The sequence below is a fragment of the Marmota flaviventris genome, chromosome 5 (assembly GCF_047511675.1).
Source record: "Marmota flaviventris isolate mMarFla1 chromosome 5, mMarFla1.hap1, whole genome shotgun sequence".
In the NCBI taxonomy this organism is placed as follows: domain Eukaryota; kingdom Metazoa; phylum Chordata; class Mammalia; order Rodentia; family Sciuridae; genus Marmota; species Marmota flaviventris.
Window position 1 is genome coordinate 40,650,816 of NC_092502.1, and position 20,186 is coordinate 40,671,001.

Below are 20,186 nucleotides of genomic sequence, written 5' to 3' on the forward strand. Positions count from 1 at the left end.
GCTATAAAATATATCAAATAACAGGACCTGCCTTACCGTGTCATTATAAGTGGCAAATGGTACCCTGAGCTCTAGCCTGCCATTCACCCCTAACGTGGCTATAGGTACATTCCCAAGAAGAGACTTTACATGAATCCTCTGCAAATTACCAGGGGCCAGCAGATGGTCCCTGCCCACCACCCTTACAGCTCACAGGTATAATAACTTGAAACATGCCAGTCGCAACAACAGTTTAACATTTTACTAAATCAATTCACACAAATTCCAAATTGCAAATATAATTAAGGACAAAGATTCTGTTCTGCCTTTTAAATCTTTCATTTTCAAATCTATCATTAAGACAAAAAGTAAACAAAAATTAGGTCTGTTGCAAATTCATGATTTTTTTCTTCTGAGGAAAAAAAAGAACAATATAGTAAAAAGAACGCCACTGGGTGTACAATAGAGCACCACGACACACGGTTACAAATGGGGCTTCCTGGCTTCTGCGACATGTAAAAGGGACTGTTCTCCCCACTGCTCTGCGTCAATCAGAATTTCATTAAAATAAAACTATAAAATCTCCTAGGTTACTCTAAGTCAGACACGGTCTGCAACACAGTGCTTAACAACAGTAATGCCAACTATCAGTGCTAACGTAAAACATTTTAGAAGGTCAAAAACAATTAAACTGGAAACCAAAACCTTATTTTCCCTAGATGAGCAAAACTGAAAAAAAAGGGTTCCTGCCTCCCAGTAAGCGTGAAGGGGAATTTTTTTCTTTATTTTCTTTCAAATTGGAGGCAGGGGACACGCTGTGGGCTGGTCCTGGAGTTCTTCAGCCTAGTTGGCGTCCAGCTTGGCCATTTCCTGCACGTAGATGCCTATACTCTCACTGTCAAAAAGCACGAAGTACACCGTTTTGATGGAGGAGGACATGGTGGACACGAAGTAATTGGAGATGGCCTTCAGAATCAGCTGGGCAGCCGTCTGCTTCGGGAACCCGTTCCTACAGGATAGAAAGCAGGCAATCAGCAACCAGGTGGCCACAGTGGTCCTCCTGTGGGTCTTCTCCTGCAGAAGGTCCTCAAGACCATCTGAGCATCTTGCCCCATGTTGTGTCAGTGTTCACTGAGCCCTGTAGCTGCTTGTACATGGGTATGAGAAACCCCAGTACCCTAAAGACTGGGGGCAGGCGGCAGGCAGAGCACTGTGTGGCACAGGAGAGTGCACTGTGTGCCTCCCAAGAAGCAGGCACCCAGGTCTTCTGAAAGACAACCAGCAAGTGGCAGGACAGTGTTTTGTGATGTGCATTAAGCTTTCCAGGGGTGGCACAAACCCTGCTTCTTTTTCCCACCGTCCCTGCCTCTAGTGCTGTCCCTAAGCCACACAGCTAAAGTGGGTGCCATCCCTGAAGAAGGCTGGAGGTTCTCTGGGAAGGTGCTGACCTCATCCACACATGCAGGATGATCTCTTTACACCAGCCTTTAGATTCAAGGCTGCAAGAGCCACTGTCCCAGAATCTAGCCTCCAAAACACATCAGCCAGTGTCACCCCAGAGGCCAGGCATTAGGAGCTAAGAGCACAGAAGAGTTCTAGGCTGAATGAGCTTCTCATCCCAGAGTCTCCATGCATTTCCATTTAAAGTAAATGTCACGTGGGGAGGCAGGGGCTCAGAATTTAAGATGAACTCAGGATGGGGAAGATTGATACTCACTGTTATGTGTGTGTCTAAGGCTGTTCCTAGTTAACACTGTGTACACATGATCCAGGGCACCCCGAGGAAGGTGACAGTTACCAGATAGCTGGCCTGGTCTGGTGGAAATTACCAGGACTTGGAGGCAGGCCCTGGATTCAAATCCTCTGCTGACTATGTTTTATGGTTAAGGATACTGAGGGCGAGAGTCTGGGGCCAGCTTTAGGGGGATTTCTTTGCTCACTGGAAGATTGACAACTGAGCCCATGGACACACAAGCATCTGAAATGATGGGCCAGCCTGTCTCTGCTGGTCACCTCCTTCAGGTAGGGTGCCTGCTAGCAGGTAGGCAAATTTTCAAACACGAGACAGGAATTTGTTACAGCACTTTTAGCCTCACTTGCTGCATACCAGTGAGTTTTGAACCATCTAGTGATCCCTTGGAGAGCCACAAACATCTTACTGTCAGTGCTCAGAGCCTTGCATGCTCACAAAACTGTTCTGTGACTTGCTTTTGATAAAACATGGCTTCATCCACAGCTTGAATGGTGGCAGGGACATGTAGGGAGAGGGTTTTCTTTTATTTTGGGGGTACCAGGGATTGAACCCAGGGTTTACACATGCTAGGGAAGTGAGGGAAAAGGGCCTTGATGAGAGTGGGCAGGTCACTTGTCTGTCACCCATGCCCACTCTCAGATCTGAAAGCTCAGCCAGGCACAGCTGCCATGACCATTTTCACAGGCAGCAAGGAGCACACGGGCTAGGTTATTTGGAACAAGACACAAAGGCTAGACTGTCTGGGAATTGCTGGGGGAGGTGAATGTGACCTTTCATTCGAGGAGCATCTTCCCAGCTGTGCAGGCTGCTTCCAGCTGTGGCTGGGCTCCTGAAGTGGGCTGAGCTTGGATGTGTGGAGACTGATAGCACTGTGAGGAGCTGTTCTCTGCATGTACTCTGCAAGCTCTGCACTCTCCAACGACAGTGCCTTCCTGCCTATCTCCCCTCATACCTCCACAGGTGAACTGGGCTGAGGGAAGGCATGTATAACTATCTGGAGTGGCAGTCTGTGGTATAGCCCAAGAGTTATGGCCCGTCTCCTTCTGTCTGCTCAGCCTGGCTTGTGTGGCCCTGGGACAAGGCTGCAGCCCTAAGGCCTCCCAGCAACTGGTCTGCCTGGGCCACTGCAGCTATAGTCTTAGCTCTCCCAAGCTGGGTAAGATGTGGTTGATATAGGCACACACAGAAAATGTGGCCCTGGGCCCCTGTGACGGGGAGGCCCACAGTTCTCCATGGAGCACAAAAAGTATTCCAGTCACTCATGTTGGCCTAGCAATTTCTCACACAGAGCCTCTATGGCTCTGCAATCCTCTGTGTTAGACCCCTGAAAATGGGTTTGTGATTTTAGTGAGGGATGTTCTTTCCTATTCTTCTACATCAAAGTTCTCAAACTATAGCCGGCACCAGAATCATGAAGAGTCTGCTGGAACAGCTTGCTGAGTTTCTGATCTTGCACATCTGGGGACCACACTTTGAGAACCCCTGTTCTACACATGGCCAGCATGGATTTTTAATCTGAGCTTACAAAGTAGGCCCAAAGGTTAAGGATGCACAACTGGGGAAAAAGGTATGGAATAGAGGTTTGGACCTGCAGGGCCCTCACAGTACCTTTCTGCTAATGGAGAGCAGGCTGTTCTGTCAGGATGTGCCAGGCCTTGTCCTTAAAGGTTAATTTTGGGTGAACATGAATCAGGTTTTGTTTGTAGGAAAACTCTTGCTGACGAAACCATAACCTAAAGCAGGAGCCCCTCCATGAGACTGTGGCTGCTCTGGACCATGCAGGCTGCCAGGAAGGAATGGCAAAGAAGATGGCCTTCCTGAAGTTTTCAGGCAGGAACCCCAACTGTTTCCTATTTCTACAATTAGAAGCATTTATAACAAATTGGAAGTTGTCAGATGCTCTCAGTGCTTTATATACCCAGCCCTGCACCCTCAAAACAGGGGCAGCCGGGGCATGGCTCAGATGCACAGATGCCCTGACAGCCCCACCCTCCCAGGCCAGAGAAGCAAAGCAGCGAAGAGCTCAGGAGTTCCTGGTGCCAACATGGATCTGAGTGCCCATGTGTGCTGGGGCCTGGTCTCTGTCCCATGAAATGGAGAACATGGAGTATGGAAGAAGCTGGTATGTTCACTTACCAGGGAGGTGCAGTCCTCATTTAGAAGCTAGTGGTCTCTGGGGATCCTCTCTAAGGCTCACCCAGTGAACTGCCCTCCACCCCAGGCCTTGTGACAGGGTATTTTTTTGCCGTTGTAATCACCCTGTGCTAACAACGTTGACCTCAGGCCCCCAGAGAGAAGCCCTTCAACCTGCAATGCCCTGTCTTCTTGGAGGGCTGTGGGCCTGGTTGGTGGCCTGTCACAGCACAGTACATCACAGGCTTCCTGGTGCAGTGCCACCCCACTGAGCCCCTTGTGGGAGCAACGTGCCTCTTGGCTTTTCTCATCTTTGGCTCCTTGGCTAGCTGGGTTCCCTTGCAGGTCACATATCCTTCTAAATAGGGCCATTCCTGCTTGGCCAGGTCTACCTCCTCGGCTCAGGCTGACTACCTCTGTGACAGTCACCTGCCCTGTGGACTGTTTGCCCTTCAGAAGAGATGGGATGCCACAGAGCAGGTGAACGTAAAGGGCTTCTGCTCCAGAGTCAGACTGGGTTTGACCCAGCTGCCCTCAGGCTGGGAGTGATCTTCTCTAAGCATCAGTTTCCTCAACTGGTTATACACCATGGGGAAGAGCATGCTGGGGCCACCACCAGTCCCACCTGTATGTATGCCCCTCTCTATAGCCCTGCCCTGTGCTCATGGCATGCACTTCCAGCACGCAGGGCTGGGCCTTGACTACCCCTCCCCCAGCTCCTAAAGCCATGTCTGAGTGTCCCCTGGCATCATTCCAGTTGTTTCTGGAACAGCCTTTGCTCAGAGTCCTAGCCCCTGTTTCCCTAGGCTGGTGCCAGGGGAGCCCAGGCTGTCAGGGTCTGGTGTAGTCCTGGCTCAGCCTGCTCAGCAGTGGTTGGGGCACACACAGGACCCCTGTCCTACTTGGACATGCAGGGATGCTGGGTTCACAAGGGCTGCTCCTCTTACTCTGTTAAGCTCTCTCCCAGTGTGGAGCATCGCTGGCACCCTGTTGAGATCTCACCTCCAGGGAAAAAATGTGAGGAGCAGATCAGTTAGGGACACCTGGGATTCACAAAGAGCAGCTCCATCCAGGGATGAAGGCTCCAAGCAGATGTCCTGGAGGGACAGATGGGAGTTGGCCATTGATGCTGGGTAGGGCAGAGGCAGACTGTGTTCCTGCTGGGCCAACCCAGTCTGATCATCTTGGCTATCTGGGAGATGGGAAGGGCGGAGGTCTTGGAAGCCTCGCTGTCACCCCACGTGTGGATCACTGCTGCTAGAACAGGTTCTGTCCTGCGCTGCTGCTTCTGGTCTTTACTGTCCTCCCAGCTCTGAACTCAGTGATGGCCTGACTGTATGAATTTCCCCCACCCTGAGGTGAAGACCAGGTGAATCATCAACTGACAGCAGTGGTGTCCAGAAGGGCTGATGGGTCCTCTGTATTCAGGCAGCCCAAGGATGGCCTCTACCATTTCTCACCTGGGCTCACAAATCAGCTGATGGGGAATTTCTGCCAGCTCAGAGGCTTGGCATTGGTTTCTGCCCTTTCTCGTTAAAGTCAAAGATGAGGGGCAAGGAGGCTGAAGGCCAGGTCATGTGGAGGTGGAATCAGGCAGAGCCTGCAGGCAGGGCACCAGGGTTGCCTAGGGCATAGGCCTTGGAGCCAGCGGCCTCCCGCAGAACCTGGCTCTGCATGGTCCTCAAGCTGGTGACCTCAGGGGAGTTATTTAGCTAAGCTTCAGGTACTTTTGCCTTTAAATGGACATAGTGACATGTCGCCTCTTGGGGTTGCTGTGTGACAGTATAGCTAAAGGCTTTACCACAGTGCCAGGGGCTCTGTGAATCCTCATAAATTGTAGGTTGAAAAACACAAAGGGAGCTTTCCTTTTAAGCTATAAATCTAAGGAAAGTTTAATCAGAGCCCCCAAACTGGCCCTTCCCTACGTGCGCTCAGCAAGGGTTACCTCCTAAGGTCAAAGAGCTGAGATGCAGGGCTGTCCACTGGTATTGTGATTAAAATGGCTTAGGCCAGGGTTGCACATTTGCCTCCACTGAGGCTGAGGAGCTGGAGGCTGATGGCCTCCACGAGAGAAAGTGACCCTGGCTCTTGACCATGTTTGTATTTCTATTGTTTTAGTTCCAACGTGACTTTTGTTCCAGAGACACTGGATGCCACAGACGAGCCGTCTTATTTCCCTTGGAACCCCCCTGATTTACTGCTGGCCCTGGTGTAATCCCATTCTTTCCTCATGAAAAGGAGGGCAGCTGTCTCCCAGGCTGCAGCAAGGTCTGCCTGACAGATGTGGCTCAGGGAGCCCCACACGTGTGCTGCCTTTGGCATTCCGCCCTCTTAAAAGCTTTAGATTGATTATTTTTAAAAACTTTTTACTCCATGAAAAATGTAAATAAGTTTGTAATAACAGATGCTCTTTTATGGGAATTACTTTTATGCTTCAATTAAAAATTTCCCAATAGCCATATGAAAGAGCGTGAAATTATTACCGCCAATAAAGGTTCCTATTGCCTTGCTCTTCGGAAGCACCTTTCATCAGGGTAGATCAAAGTGCATCCGAAGCACTAATTAACTGAGCCACAGAACCATCTGTGAGGAAAGGTAATCCCTATGGCCTGACTTGAGGTTAAGGCAGGCCAGAAACAGAGAGGTTGATTCATTTACCAAAGGTTACACAGTACCATGCTGGCAACCCCTACCCCGCCAGTCAAAAAAAAAAAAAAGGCCTTGTGTAAGAAATGGGGGAATGAGAAGGTGGGAGAAGCAAGGAGTATGGTTACTCAAGCTCTGACCCAGAAACATTTAAGAGAAAAATGGTTTTGAATCCACTTTGGGACTGGCCTTAGCACCTATAATGCAGCTCCATCACTCAAGGGAAAGTTGAGCTGAGTGCTTGCTGACTAAATTATGAAGGATGCTTGTCTTTGCCAGGTGCTCTTAGAGCCAATCAAAAGGGCTTTTAGATATTTTAACTCTGCTAGCCTTTGATATCAATGTGTATTTAAATGGTATTGACTTTTTAAAAGATATTTCATGTATGCTTTTGGTAAAAAAAGGGACTAGAATGAAGTATAGTCACTGAAAATAAAGATGGCCGTCCAAACAGTAGGAAAGCGAGTGGAGTCGGCAGCTCTCCACCGTGCATTTCTGGAGGTGTAGTTGAGTGTGGAGTGTGCGTACGTGCATGCATGGGCGCAGGTGCGTTTGCTTGTCTTCTGCTCAGGAACCCTCCTGGCGCCCTATCCACACACCATGGAGCTGTTGTCTCCAGCCTCCTTCAGCCAAGAGGCCTGAGGAGATGCCGCCCCAATCTCAGAGGCGGCATTCTCCTGACCACGGACCCTGTGTCACAGCAGGTTTCTTAAAGCACTCTCTCTCTAAAAACTCCTTCAGCTTTCCGAACACCCTGAGACGTTACATGGAGTGGGGTTGGGGAAGTGGGTGATTACTAATTACACCTGTTTTCAGAGTGGGGGTTCATTTATATGCTGTGAATCAGCTGGTGAGTGGCCAATTCCAGGCCTGGCCCCCAAGTCACAGTGCAGCACTGCCCTGTCAGAAAACCGAGAGGCTACTTGTTGGTCTGGGAGTGTGTGGCCAGGGAGGCTGTGGGGGTGCAGCTGAGGCCTATCTGCATCCTTAGCTGCTAAAGACTAAACTCCTCTAGTGGTGGCCCTCTGGGTTGTCTCGGGGGCAATCATGCTGCTCCTATAGCCCTTGGCGAGTCTACCTGGGGATAACTTGAAGGCTGGGAGGTGGAGCAGAGCAGGTCATCGGATCACCTAGAGCAGCAGGACAGGAGAGGAAGGGGCTTTGGGAATAAAAGAACAGAGATAAAGGGCTTTGCCCAAGGCTGTGGTAGCTTGGGGGCAGAATTATTGCTTTTAACTTGCTTATTATAAGAAGATCACAATCTTAGTACTCCTATGTCCACACCTCCCATCCTGTCCACCTTAATCACCTCTGTGATGACATTTGCTATCATAATTCAAGTTTCATAGTGTTCTGGGGTCTGTCTCTCTGTGACTGCTCAGTTGCCCTTGCTATTGATTAACATTGGCATTCTTCCCTTTCTCATGCTCTGGTCTCCTTGACCAAAGCAAGGTCTGAAGCAGCCTCAGGAGGCCTTGTCCACAATGACAGTGTCACAATTAGGGGTCACAGAGAAATACAGCCACGACTGACATGATGACAAGAGTGCCCATACCTGCCGCTGCCAATAGATGGAAATGCAATAGATTTCAGCTTCTTATCATCGGCCAGGGCCAAGCAGTTTTTCACGGTTTTTTCCAGAAGTTCTTCACACTTGTCTGCACCCCAGACTGGACTATTACAGTGGATCACAAACTTCGCAGGCAGGCCATGGCCTGCACTGACAGCAGCTGGAGGGGACAAGACAGAGTGCACATCACAAGATGCCAAACACAAGCCTGCTCTCTCGCTTAAAGCATGCATTCCCCGGGCCTCTGCTGGCCTGTGTCCACAGAGGAAGGCAGCTGTCTGTGGGGTGGCAATTCTAGCATCAGCACAAGCTGGAAACTGCTTATCCCTTGGTCTCCTCATTTGGGGGTGGTCAAGCAAAACCCACCCCTAGAAAGCTGGCACTGGATGTGTGCCCACCAAAGTTTTAGCCCAGACTGTAGTGAGCACTGCCTCAGAAGCATGCCGGATGTCTGGGCTCTATCCATCTAATGCGACCCAATGTGTCAGAATTTTGCAATGACTATGATTTATCTCTACGTCTTCCAGACACCATTCAAGATAAGCCTGCTAGGAGAGAGTGTTAAGCAACATGATCCCCTCTCTGTGGCCATCCTTCATGCATGACTGATCCTGCCTACTTGTGGCAGACCATGATAAGGGCGCTAAGATGCAACTTTTCCTGTGCCTGGAGGAGGAGCCCATCTCCAAGTACTCATCTCCTCAGAGATCCACCTTTCCCTTGTTAGATCTAGGGACTCACATCTGCCATATACAGGAGCAGCGATGAGCCTGTTCCTTTCTCCCATCCATAACATGCTCCATAAAGAAGGTGGCTCCAGGGCCAGCATGTCTGACAGGTTCTGTGTGCTAATGTCTCCAACCCACTGCTACAGTAAATACCCAAACATCGTGGTTTGATATGTATATATGTTTGGTATGTCCAAAACCCACTTTGAGGAATACCTGTCAGCATTGTCCAAGGGGTATGGGTTAAGATTGTAGCACTAGGAGACACAGGAGAAGTGATCTGTGGATAGCATTGCACTGTGCTGTAGAAATAGCTCTAAACTAACAAAAGTGGGGTCTGGGTGTGAGTCTTGGTTCAGCTTGCTGACCCTACAGAAACTTATGATTAGGAGGCTTAACTCACTGGTTTGTCCATATTTGAAGTCACTGCTAAATTATGCATGGACGGCTGGAAAGAAACATGCTAACAGATTATCTCCAGGCAGTGGAGCAGGAGTACATTTTGTTTTCTTCTTTATAATTTTTATAATATTTTCTAAAACAGCTCTTATATATAAGAACAAAATGTATTGTTATTAAGTAAAATTATCTTGAACCATGCTAAATCTAATGTGTTTGCCTCAGCTGTGTCTCTCTGTGTGTGGGGGCAAATGTGGAGGGCCACAAGTGGGGCTCAAACAGGAGCACTGGGGGGGAAAGTCTATGGGCTGATACTGGCAGGGCCTGGGAAGGGGAAAGACCAGCAGCTTGTGGCTGGGTAGCTAATGCTGTGTGTGTACTTCCTTGTGCAACATGGAACTTTGGTGCAACAGTAACTTAAGTTACTGCTCTGCCTGTCATGCCCCTTATATGCAGATCAGAAATGGCAGAGCAAAGGTGAGACTCAGGTCAGCAAAGGGAATGCTGCTCCTTCACTCAGATCAGGCCTCGAGACTAGCCCAGGATGGGGGTCATGTGCAGTCACTGGGGAGAGAGGGCCAAGGCCTCGTTGGCCAGCTGACAGAGAGCCTGTGTGGACATCATGTAGTAATTACTGATGTCCATATTGAGTTAAGATTCACTTTAAATATACAAGCAGGATTTACTGATAGAATGGGTCCTTAATAAAAGAAAATTGGAGTCCAAAGTGCACGGACTCAGGAGGCCACTGTCCTGCATGCCCGACTGATCACCTAAAATTCTAAAATTCAGGCATGCAGCTGTGGGAAATACTCTGCCTCTAGATTTAAGCAATGTTTCTGCCCATGTCAGGCTCAAAGTAATTTTATTCCCTCTCCCATCAGGAATGGCAAATTAGAAATATGTATTTCTATGTTTCCCACTAAAAACACAGGTGGTTGGGTGAAAATTATTAATTTGCATCTGCCACCAGCAATTGTTGCAGATGGTTCATTATCACTGTCTAGAATTCCCAGTTTGTAGATTTGCCAAACTCAGTTTCTGTAATTCCTTAAAATTTGATGCCAAGCTTATAAGAGCTATTAACTTTTTTTTTTTTAATTGCAAAGGTGAGTTTCACAAACCTTAAGCTCCCCTGACAATCTGCATGTGATAAATCTCTAAGTGGTAATCCTTATAGGGCCCTCGCCCCGGGAGATATATTTGCACTGCCACTCACCTCTGAACTCTAAGTCATCTCCCCAACATAGCATGTGACACACCAAATGAGCACAACAGCTTCCCCACCTCACCTCCAGCTACTTCCAAGGGCCCGTTCTTTTTCCGAAGTTCCAGAACAGCTTCCACAAACTCCTTGCCACCCTTCTTCTCCAGCGTGTTTCCTAGATAAGGACAGGGTAGGATCAGAGTGCCATTCTGTGCCTGCAGCACACATAGACACTTAGCATGTCAGGTGATTACGTACTTTAAATGATCTGACCAGCTAAATTTCCATAAGGCTGCAAAACAGGAACTACGCGTTGGCTCAGTCAGGAAAGTGAAATTTAGAAGGGATTTATCATGGGCCAATTACCACCCTGGCACTGCGGCCTCTACTCACATCTCTCCTGCCCCTTATTTGGATCTGCCTCAGTGATGCTGCCAGAGGTGTGAAGATGCCTGTTCTGCATGCTTTACATAGGCACAGAGCCCAGTTGGCACTGACTTCCAAGGCGGCTGCCTGCCCTAGGTTTTCTTCTATGTCTCTGGGGAGAAGCCCCAAATAAGGAGGTCTGTGAAGCAGGAGACCATGCCCCTATCGAGCAGCCACCTCTCCTCTTGGCAGGAGGCCCAGAAAAAAGTGTTCATATTTGGCCCCCTTTGGACTAACATTGCATGCTTAGTTTCTATTTTGCAGCTTTGGTGTAATATGTGAATAAAAAAAAAAAAAAAGGCCTCAGACAGTATTTTCTTAATTACACTAACGATTCAGAATCATTTTAGGGAAAGGAGGGTAACATCAGAAACAGAGCTTAAAGATGAACTGGGTTGTATAAAAGTTTGAAAAGAAGGCTAACTGCTCAAGATCAAATTTGAAACAACAAAATATGGTGCTTTTAAGAATCGGGGTGCTTGCTAAGTGATCATTTACATCTATGAAAGTCAAGTTCTCAAACCAGGTCACCAACACCTGTAAGAACTTTGGGTTAACATCTCACGTGGGCTAAAAAGCAGCAAAATTAGTGACAATATCACCCTTTAAAGTTTGGCCAGAATGGGGTCTGATTCTTCCTTAAGCTCTGTTTCCTTAGTTTTGCACATTTTAAAGTACTTTTCCTCACATGAGGATAATATACTCCCCTTAAGATTCACCATATGTCTTGGAAAATTCAAGGTGTATCTGGTGTGATTCTGGTAAGGAGGGTCAAATTATATCAGAATGCACCAGCCCCAGCTCTCTTTGGATTCACTGGGTAATGATGGATTATGTCTATTTATCTTAGCAAAACCTGCCTCATTCACAGGCTTGTTCTGCAGAGGTGAATCAACCCCAGGAAGTGTCTGGAAAGAAAAGCAAACAGCTTGGGCACTGTCACAAATAAGACAGAACCAGGGATGATGGCGGGAACTGAACCTGTTGCCGCCCTGCTGCAGGAAGTCAGGGGTTCGAGAATGAGCATGACTAGCAGCCCCCTGCCTGTGGGAGACTCTTGGCGATCTGAGGGCTAGGTTTCCAAAGGAATAAACTTTGGATCCTGTGTCACTTATCATTAACTCAGACTGCTCTTATCCCTTTGTCCTGAAAAGCAGCAGAAGCTTTACATGGCAGGTGTCACAATGTCACATCCAGAGACTGTCACCTGCTGCTGCATGTCTGTAATAAAGTTAAATGTCAGGGGTGGCAGCTGAATGAGCCATGTGCCTGAGGGAGCAGGTTCTGGGCCTCCTGGCCCAAACTCCACCCATCAGGAAGCAGATACTTTGGAAGACTGGGTTCTAGCCTGGGCAGGCTTTATTCCTTCTGAGGTTTCTCCTAGCTAGGACAGGGTCAGTGAGGGATGTGGGACTTGACCTTGGGCCCAGGTTACTTGTGAGACCCCAATACAGGAGTGCAAATCAGCTGGATCCCAAGACTAGTTTTCCCCTTTAGCCCATTCTCAAGCTTGGGGAGATGGGGTGACAAATATGCCACAGGCTGGATTATTTAAGGTTCTCATTCTCTATCATATCTACCATTTTGTAAAAACTGGGAAATTTGGAAAATAAAACAAGATCAGCACTGTATTCATAAAGACTTTCTGAAGTACAAAATATTTCCTAAGAAAATGGGCTGATTTTTAATTAAAGGTGTTTTATCTTAGGAAGAGTGTTTACTTTAAAATTTTTACTTATAATTAAATATTGCTTTAATTAGAAGTGAAATTGCAAGTTAAAATACACTTAATGCATTTCCCAAACTTAAAAAAAACTGAACCCTAGATTGCAGGCAATCAACCCAGTCAGGACTTGACTCCTACACACACATATGTATGCACATGTTCATGTAGACACACGTGTACTTTTTAACAAGAAACAGGCCCATTTTCAACCATATTGTCAACACTCTTAATGTAAGACTCTTGCTTTTTAGGCTTAACTTCAGGGTTAATCATAAAGCAATTGGCTTATTTGCCCCCAAGCATAAACATGTGTTACTCCCATGAGAACAAGAACATTATTTCATGCTTAGAAAGCAGGCATAAGTATCAGTGTTCAAAACAGCCTAAGCGAAAATTTAGGCTTGGGTAAATGTCAGGCTAAGCCTGTGGTCTATTTCACTGTTAGAAAGAACTTTTGATGGGTAAAAGTTAATCACTGGGGCTAAGCATTCCTGCACTCGAATTCCTTCTTCCAGCAGTCTTGGGACTCAGGAATTCACACCGAAAATGAAAAGTGGAGTGGTTGCTTCCCTAGCTTCCTCTTTTCCCCTCTCACACATCAAGGTGGGAGCTGGAACCAATTGAGGCCATGTATGAATCTGGTTGATGGTTGTTTTGGGATTATACGAGACATCTGGGGTCAGTTCTAGTTTGGACTGGGTTGCCAGGCACAGCAAGCACAGAGGTGGGCTTTGGAAGACTGGGTTCCAGCCCTGGCAGGCTTTATTCCTTCTGAGGTTTGTCCTAGCTAGGACAGTGTCAGTGAGGGATATGGGGCTTGACCTTGGGCCCAGGTTACTTCCTGACCCTATGATACTGGTGCCTGGGCAAGCATGACAGAGGTAAATAAAGCATTAGCAACATTGTTAATCCGAGTCCAGCCCCACTGACAGCTCAGAAAGGACTGGGCTTTTTAGGGGCCTGTGTCCTAGCTGGGTGCCACCCTGTCTCAAAGCCTCCAGCTCTCCCCCAGGCCTGGATAATCCTGCTTAACATAGCCTTCCGTGGGCCACAGCAGGTTGACCAATTTTCTCCTCTCCTTGGGCCTGGGTGAGATCCTCTTGCCCAGGGAGCTTCATAATTTCCATTATCAAATGCTCTGGATGGCAGGATGAACACTGGCCTTTGTTCCCCCCAGCTAAAAAAAGGACTAGCCCTTTGCTGTTCATTTATTTATTTTTCTCCATATAAGTACTTCCCTCTGATCAAGTTTTAATTTGGTTAAGAAAAGAAGCATCTTTCTCTTAAGCTCCCTGTCTTAAGAGCTATTAAACTCCTCTAAAATCTTATGAAAGCAGAGTTTATTTTAATTGCCTACAGTCTGACTTCACTTTGGCCTTGGCACAGGTGGCAAATCCCGACTTTCTCATCCAGTTTGTCCATCCATGTCTGAAGTCCAAAATGCTCAGGACAGCAAAGAGCCTAAATCCTGTGGTCCGGGTAAGACTGAATGGCTCCTCTGCTAGTGACACTGAACAGAACTGGGCAGCCACAGGGTTCTGTGCTATTGTATATCTAGTGTCCAGGATTCAGCAAAGTCCTAAGTTCCTCATCTGTCATAATGACTGTACTTGGCACTTGTCAGGAATGTCACTGTTCTCTTTGGAAGCTGTATTTGAATACTGAGAATGCTGTTCTCAGGCCCAGCAAATGTATATATAAATCACATCTGCAATCAGAGGGAGACCATACAGCAAGCACCAGTCACAAGACAGACACCAGACAAGGCACTCTGCCTACAGTTCATGTAATTCTTATTATTACCAGTTATGGAAACTGAGGTATCCAGGAGTTAAGTGGCTTTCCTGGGCCCCATAATAACCAGAAGATGTTAAGGCTAAGATTCAAGTTACTTCTAGCTAGAAATTAATTTGGGGATTACCATCGGATGCCTCATTACATAAGCCCTTCAGCATTATTGGAGAAGGGCCTTGATGCCCACGCTGTGAATCCACTGCCACAGGATGTGCCTCCTCAGTGCTCTCTGCCTTGGCCACACTTAGCTAGTGAGCATGCAGGGGAGGAAACCTACATTGGGTTGCCAGCTGCCAGAGGAGAGGAAGGTGCCTTCTGGATCTAGAATAGCTGTCTAGGGACTTCTCATCATAAGTGAGGTGGTTTTCATACCCCTTGTCCACTCTTTACAGGGCACAGAAGTGGTCTTAGAAGCATGCGGCCCATCTCACCAAATCCTCCCTAAGATCTCTATGAACCCAGTCTCCAACAAAGCTGTGCCTCAGGAAGTAAGGGAAGAAATGATGCTGCTGAGCCAGTTTACAAACCAGAAGTGCCCACTGGTGAGCTGCATGATGCACCCTGACTGACAGCTAGCTGTATTTCTCTGGTTCACAACCCAGGGATGGGAGGCCTTGGGAAGGTCAGGACAGCTGGAAGTGTGAAATGAATGCAGCCCTGCATAGCTGTCAAAGGATCAAGCTGTCTGCGGCGGCCGACTGACCATGCACACACACACTCGGCAGCACCCGGCTAGGCATTACCTACTTCACCACCGATGTAGAAGTCAGTGTTTGTCGGGTGAACGACAGCATCACTGTCGATCGAGGCAATGTCAGCCTGTACAACTTGCAACTATAACAGGTAAACAAATGTAGATCAACTGTGTTGGACCGAGACCCACGCACAGGCACATTTACTAATGCCCCAATGGCAGGGCTGTCCTACCTGGTCGATTCCAACATATGAGCCCAGGGGGCAATCAGTCCACGCAGTGTGCGCACATGTGGATGGGGGTAAGGACAGGAGGAGGAGGAGGAATATCAAATGTGACATGTTTAAATTAAACATTTGAATGACAAGTCCAAAAAAAGAGAAACACACATGAGATCATTTCCAAAGGTTAAAAGAAATTAAAACAACAAATGCCCCATTTCACTTCGCAAAAGCCTGTAACACTGGCACCCCACTGAGAAGGCTACTAAAACATGGCATCTGCTTTTAAAAAAAATGTGGACCATCAGGCCAACCAAAACAACAAGTTTCTCCATTTAGTCTGCAGTAGTCAACTTGCAGGCTTTGATGTTCATTCTTGTGGCATTCACCATTTTGTCTGCCTTCAAGGGGAAGCTCTCAAAAACCTGAAAACAGTATAGATGTGTGTTCAGGATTGCCTTCATTCCCTCAATGGGTAGAAATACTTTTACAGGCCTGTCTCTTATTCTAGTAAATCTTATTTTTATATATTTAAATATGAAATGTACCTTGAATATTATCTTTGCATTTTTTATTTTTTAGCTTGTGGCTTTTTTAAAGTATTGTGTGAGACAGTTGGAAAAACAGTTCAAGAAGGACATTTTAAGTCTCAGTCCCCACATCTTCAGCCAACTGAAGCCCATGACTTCAGTTTGGTTTGTGTGGAGTGGGCCCAGGCTGGTAATAAGCAATTCTCCTAACAAGGCATCTGCCATCTTTCAAAAGTGGCCACAGCTGGGAGCTAAAGGAACACAAAATACACTGTAGTCAGTGTTAGAATGACAATGTCTCTGTGGGTATCTGCATAGCCTGGCGAGGCTCTCTACCCCTAAGGGGACAAGCGGCTTTAGTGCCCTAAGTTGACAATTCCTTATATGAAAAGATGAAACAGACACAGGACATCTGAGGAGTACCTCTGTGCTTGCCCTAAACTCTCTGCCCTCCTGAGCAGGAGATACCATGGCCCTGAGGCAGTTTCCTTCACAGGAACACATTCAAAGAGATGCTGCCCTTCTATTTCAAATAATTGTCTTGGCCAAATAATTCATTAAGGGGCATTTAGCCATTCAGTATTTTCACTATAGAAAAAGTGGGAGAAGTGTCAGTAGGTGGTAAATTTGGGACAAGCCAATCTGCTTGTAAATGAAAGACAGCTCAGTGGCACACTAATGTAGCGTGTCTTCCTTTTCAAGCTTTGAGCGTCATTCCTCATCAAGGCTTAAATGGAGAAACTATCATTTTGTAGTTACCTGAGACTGTTCAGTTTAAAAAAGAAAAGGAAAAAAGAAAACAAACAAACAAAAAAAAAAAACACCACGTGTTTAAAAATCCCCCCCAAGTAACCAGCAGTCAGTTTGATCATTATGGAAGAGAATTTAGATGATAAACATTGCAATTGAGGGGAAAGTGGCCAATCACACTCAAGGAAATACATCAGACCATTTCCATTTGGAACAGCTTGAAGTAATATTTAAGGTCTGTACTCGAAGGTCAATCAAGGATTTGAAAATTTGCCTTGACCATTCTGGAGTCTGGGTGGATGAAAGTCTAAATTCTGGGTTCCATAACTTTTCATCTGACAGCTGGTGGTGCCGAACCCCATCCCCAATTACCTAGGTCATCTTTAAGGTCAATGTCAGCATTGGTAGGATTGATTATGGCCTCCACCTCAAAGCCGGCTAAATTACTGATTTCACTGTGAATAAGGTTCAGCTGAAAAGAAAAGCATGAGGTGGGAAATAACAGGAGAGCCTGCAAGTCGCAGAGAAGTGAGCCCTGGACACAGGTGATAGCAGTGGACACTCACAGTGCACTGGGCATGGAGGGAAATAGGGAGGCGCTGGCTAACATGATCCATTTCAATCAGAAGACTCCAATGTCGCTTGGGGTGCTGAAAGGAAGCAAGCTAGGCAGAGTGCTCACAGCTGTGGGGTGACGCCTAGGTCAGAAGGGAAGCACAAGGTATTGGGGGGATTGGCTCTCTTTAGAGGAACTTGTGACCTGGGGACCAAAGTACAGCAGCTGTCAGGACCCAGAATCAGAGTGCTTAGTGCCAGGTGGCACCTGTGACTGTCCTCGCCCCTGGGCACTAGGGCAGTGTGAAAGGGAGTAGTAACTGGCTTGGGTACGCCCCTAGTAGCTTTGCCATTGTCTTCCAAGTGGCTATGGGTCTTTAAGGCTGTCCCATCACTGTGACTGCTGGCTGGTGGGTTCCCCTCCCCTGCTCAGGGGTGGCAAGGAACAAGAGGTCTGTTGTTTAATGACTTAATTTTATTAGTCATGTAATGCTGAAGTTCTGGTGGAACCCAGAAAGAAAACAGCAATGCTCCAGCAGCACAATGTCCTAATAGTTTTCACCTGTTGGTCAGGTCAGAGTCCCTAGTTGATGGCTTATGAGCAGTTTCCTTGAGGCTGACCAGCCATCTGGCTCTTTCTGAAGACCCCCTGACTGTCTTCTACACTGCTGTTCTGTTGCCAAGGCAACCCTGAGCCACTGAATAAGAGAGGAGTGAGTTGTGGATTTGGCTGTCCTGGCCCTACTCCTCCCTTCCTTTTCTTCAGATGCAAGTATCTGTAGTAAGTTTGCATGTGCCTGCCCTCTGTCCTTTAATAAAGTTTCTTCAATGATGTAAAGTCCTAACAACTACAAAAAAGTGCAACACCTAAGCAGCCCACAGAGGAGCTGGTGCTCAAACCTACCATGAACCAGGCTGGGAGAGGGATTGTGGCCTGTGGGGCCCAGTGGAGCAGGAGCTCTGGTCCTGGTGCTCACTCGGATAAGAGGCTGTACAGACTCTGGGCAAAGAGGCTCTTGGTAACTGAGCTCTGAGCTGCTGAATTTCCAGGGTCAAGCATTTTGTTAAAAAGAAAACAAACAAACAAACAAAAACTTGACACTCTATAAGCATGAGAAATATAAAACCACATGTTTGATTCTTAGAAGGAGCCAGATTCTCAAAAAAGGGAACTGATTACTAAAAGTTATTCTTTAGGAGAAAGCAGCTGTACAAATAAATTTGGTTACACAGTTAAGAAAGGACCCCATGTAGTCCCTGTCACAGGGTGGTGGCCCTCATTTTAAGTTAAAAACTCAGAAGAGAGACTAATTTTCTCCATTGGACTTTCTGGGCTGTTGCTCCTGTGCTCAGTACCACAGGCTGATTTAGGGGACACTTATATCCCTGAATCTGGAGGAGGCCTAAGGGGGATCTCAGCAGCTCAAGGCTATGGTGCCAGACAGAGGCACAGAAAAGAGATAATTAGCATAGGGCCAGGCCTGACCATTGCCCTCAAGGAGAAGGGGTATGAGTGGCAGGGTTGGGTTGGAGCATCAGGGTAAGGCAAGTGAGCCCTCAGGATTTAGAATAAGGTGGTAGGCTTTACTATGTTATTTAGTATTGAATTTAAGCCCTAGCAAATGTAGTTTATAAAGACTCAAACTAATCCCTGCCCTACCAAAAATATTAAAAATTAAAACATCTTACACTGTGTGGAGATACAGGATGGTGAGTGAGGGAAGCAAAGGAGAAAAAAGGAAAGAAACACTTGGCATGGCATGGATGGTTAGATTTTTAAGTATATACCTGAAAGATTTCTTTTTGTTAAAAAACAACCACACATCCTTAAAATTCACATGATCATTTTCAATTTGTATAGATGCTTCTGGATTTATATTCAGCTATGCCTCATTGGAAAAGCAGCTACTTTTATGGTCTCTGATTCATCTAGCCAGCAAGGGACCTCAGGAGCCTTCCTCTGATTGTCCTAGGGAAAATCAGTCTCTGTCCAGGGTAAAGGAGTTTCTGGGGAAACTGTGCAGACTGACTTTGCTGAAGTGAGGGAACAGCTGTAAGCCTAACTCAGTTCCTTGGAGAACTCCCAGCTTTCTCTGGACTCACGTTCTCTTCTGACCAGAGCAGCCTGCTCCTAGAAGCATGGACCACGGTAGCTCAGGTCCACTACTGCTCAGCACTGGGAACTCCCAGCCAACCAAGTGCTGTTTTGCTCTCTCACCCACATCTGAGGATGAGGCTAGAGTTGAGATTGTCTAACTGTGCTCTACTTTGTGTCAGGGCTCAGCAGAAGTTTTCAGGTTATGGGGCTGAGCCACAAAATAGTTCTACTGGTGTAAAATATATGTGAATATGAAATTTTTAAAAATACTCTGGACTTGAAATTGTGTGCTCGGGATGGGAAGGGAAGAAGACAAATTGGTTCAGACACTTTGGAAAGACAAATGGGTAATCAGCTTGGGTTGGGCAGGCTGGACAGTGGAAAGAGGCCAATAGTGAGATGATCATAAAAAAAGACAGTAGTTTCCCTAGACAGGAGGAAAACCCCAAGCCTGGGGGCAAATGGACCATGTATGCACAAGTCTGGAAAAGACTCCACAGTCCAGCTGGTTACACATAAATACGTGTAGTAGGGCCAAGACACCCCAGCCATGGGAGGCCTCCTGTCAGTCAAAGCATGTAGACATATGAAGTACATGCAGAGGATGGGTACTTGTGGGTCACAAATCAAACTTCTGGGCAACTGTGGGAATTCCCAAGAACAGTTTCATTTGCCAAGAAGGAGGAGGATCATGAACAATTTCAGAATTTTAATAAGGTGGTTACTTTGTCCTATCGTTGGAAAAAATGAGAAACTTAAGTTTTAAACCACAGCATGGGGAATTTAAAACAGCTGTGAAGATTGTTGGCCACTGGAGAGAACAACCACAGGGTATTGTCAACTACAGAACAGAAGGGCATCCCCTTGGCTATAGAGTTGGGAGAAAGGAACTGAGCCCATCTAGCTTTAAGATCCCTCCCATGGTGGAGGTCTGATCATCCTAACCTCAGTGGCTCTGCTGTAGCCAGTCTGTGATG

The 20,186-nt window shown here is 47.0% G+C and overlaps 1 protein-coding gene across 4 annotated transcripts in view; it reads right to left on the reverse strand.

The window, feature by feature from the left end:
* Positions 1-226: 226 nt before the first annotated feature.
* Positions 227-20,186, reverse strand: part of Macroh2a1 (macroH2A.1 histone) — a 63,654-nt gene continuing 43,694 nt past the window's right edge. For 2 of the 4 annotated variants that reach the window (XM_027941002.2, XM_027941003.2), the window contains exons 6-9: positions 15,105-15,195; positions 10,501-10,590; positions 8,067-8,241; positions 227-988 (exon numbers count right to left, since the gene is read on the reverse strand). In XM_027941002.2, coding sequence (XP_027796803.1) covers positions 823-988; positions 8,067-8,241; positions 10,501-10,590; positions 15,105-15,195 — 522 coding nt within the window. In that variant the 3' untranslated portion in view covers positions 227-822. Of the gene's footprint in view, positions 989-8,066; positions 8,242-10,500; positions 10,591-15,104; positions 15,196-16,928; positions 17,029-20,186 lie in introns of all 4 variants that reach the window. The other 2 variants (XM_027941001.2, XM_027941000.3) reach the window with 1 other exon arrangement.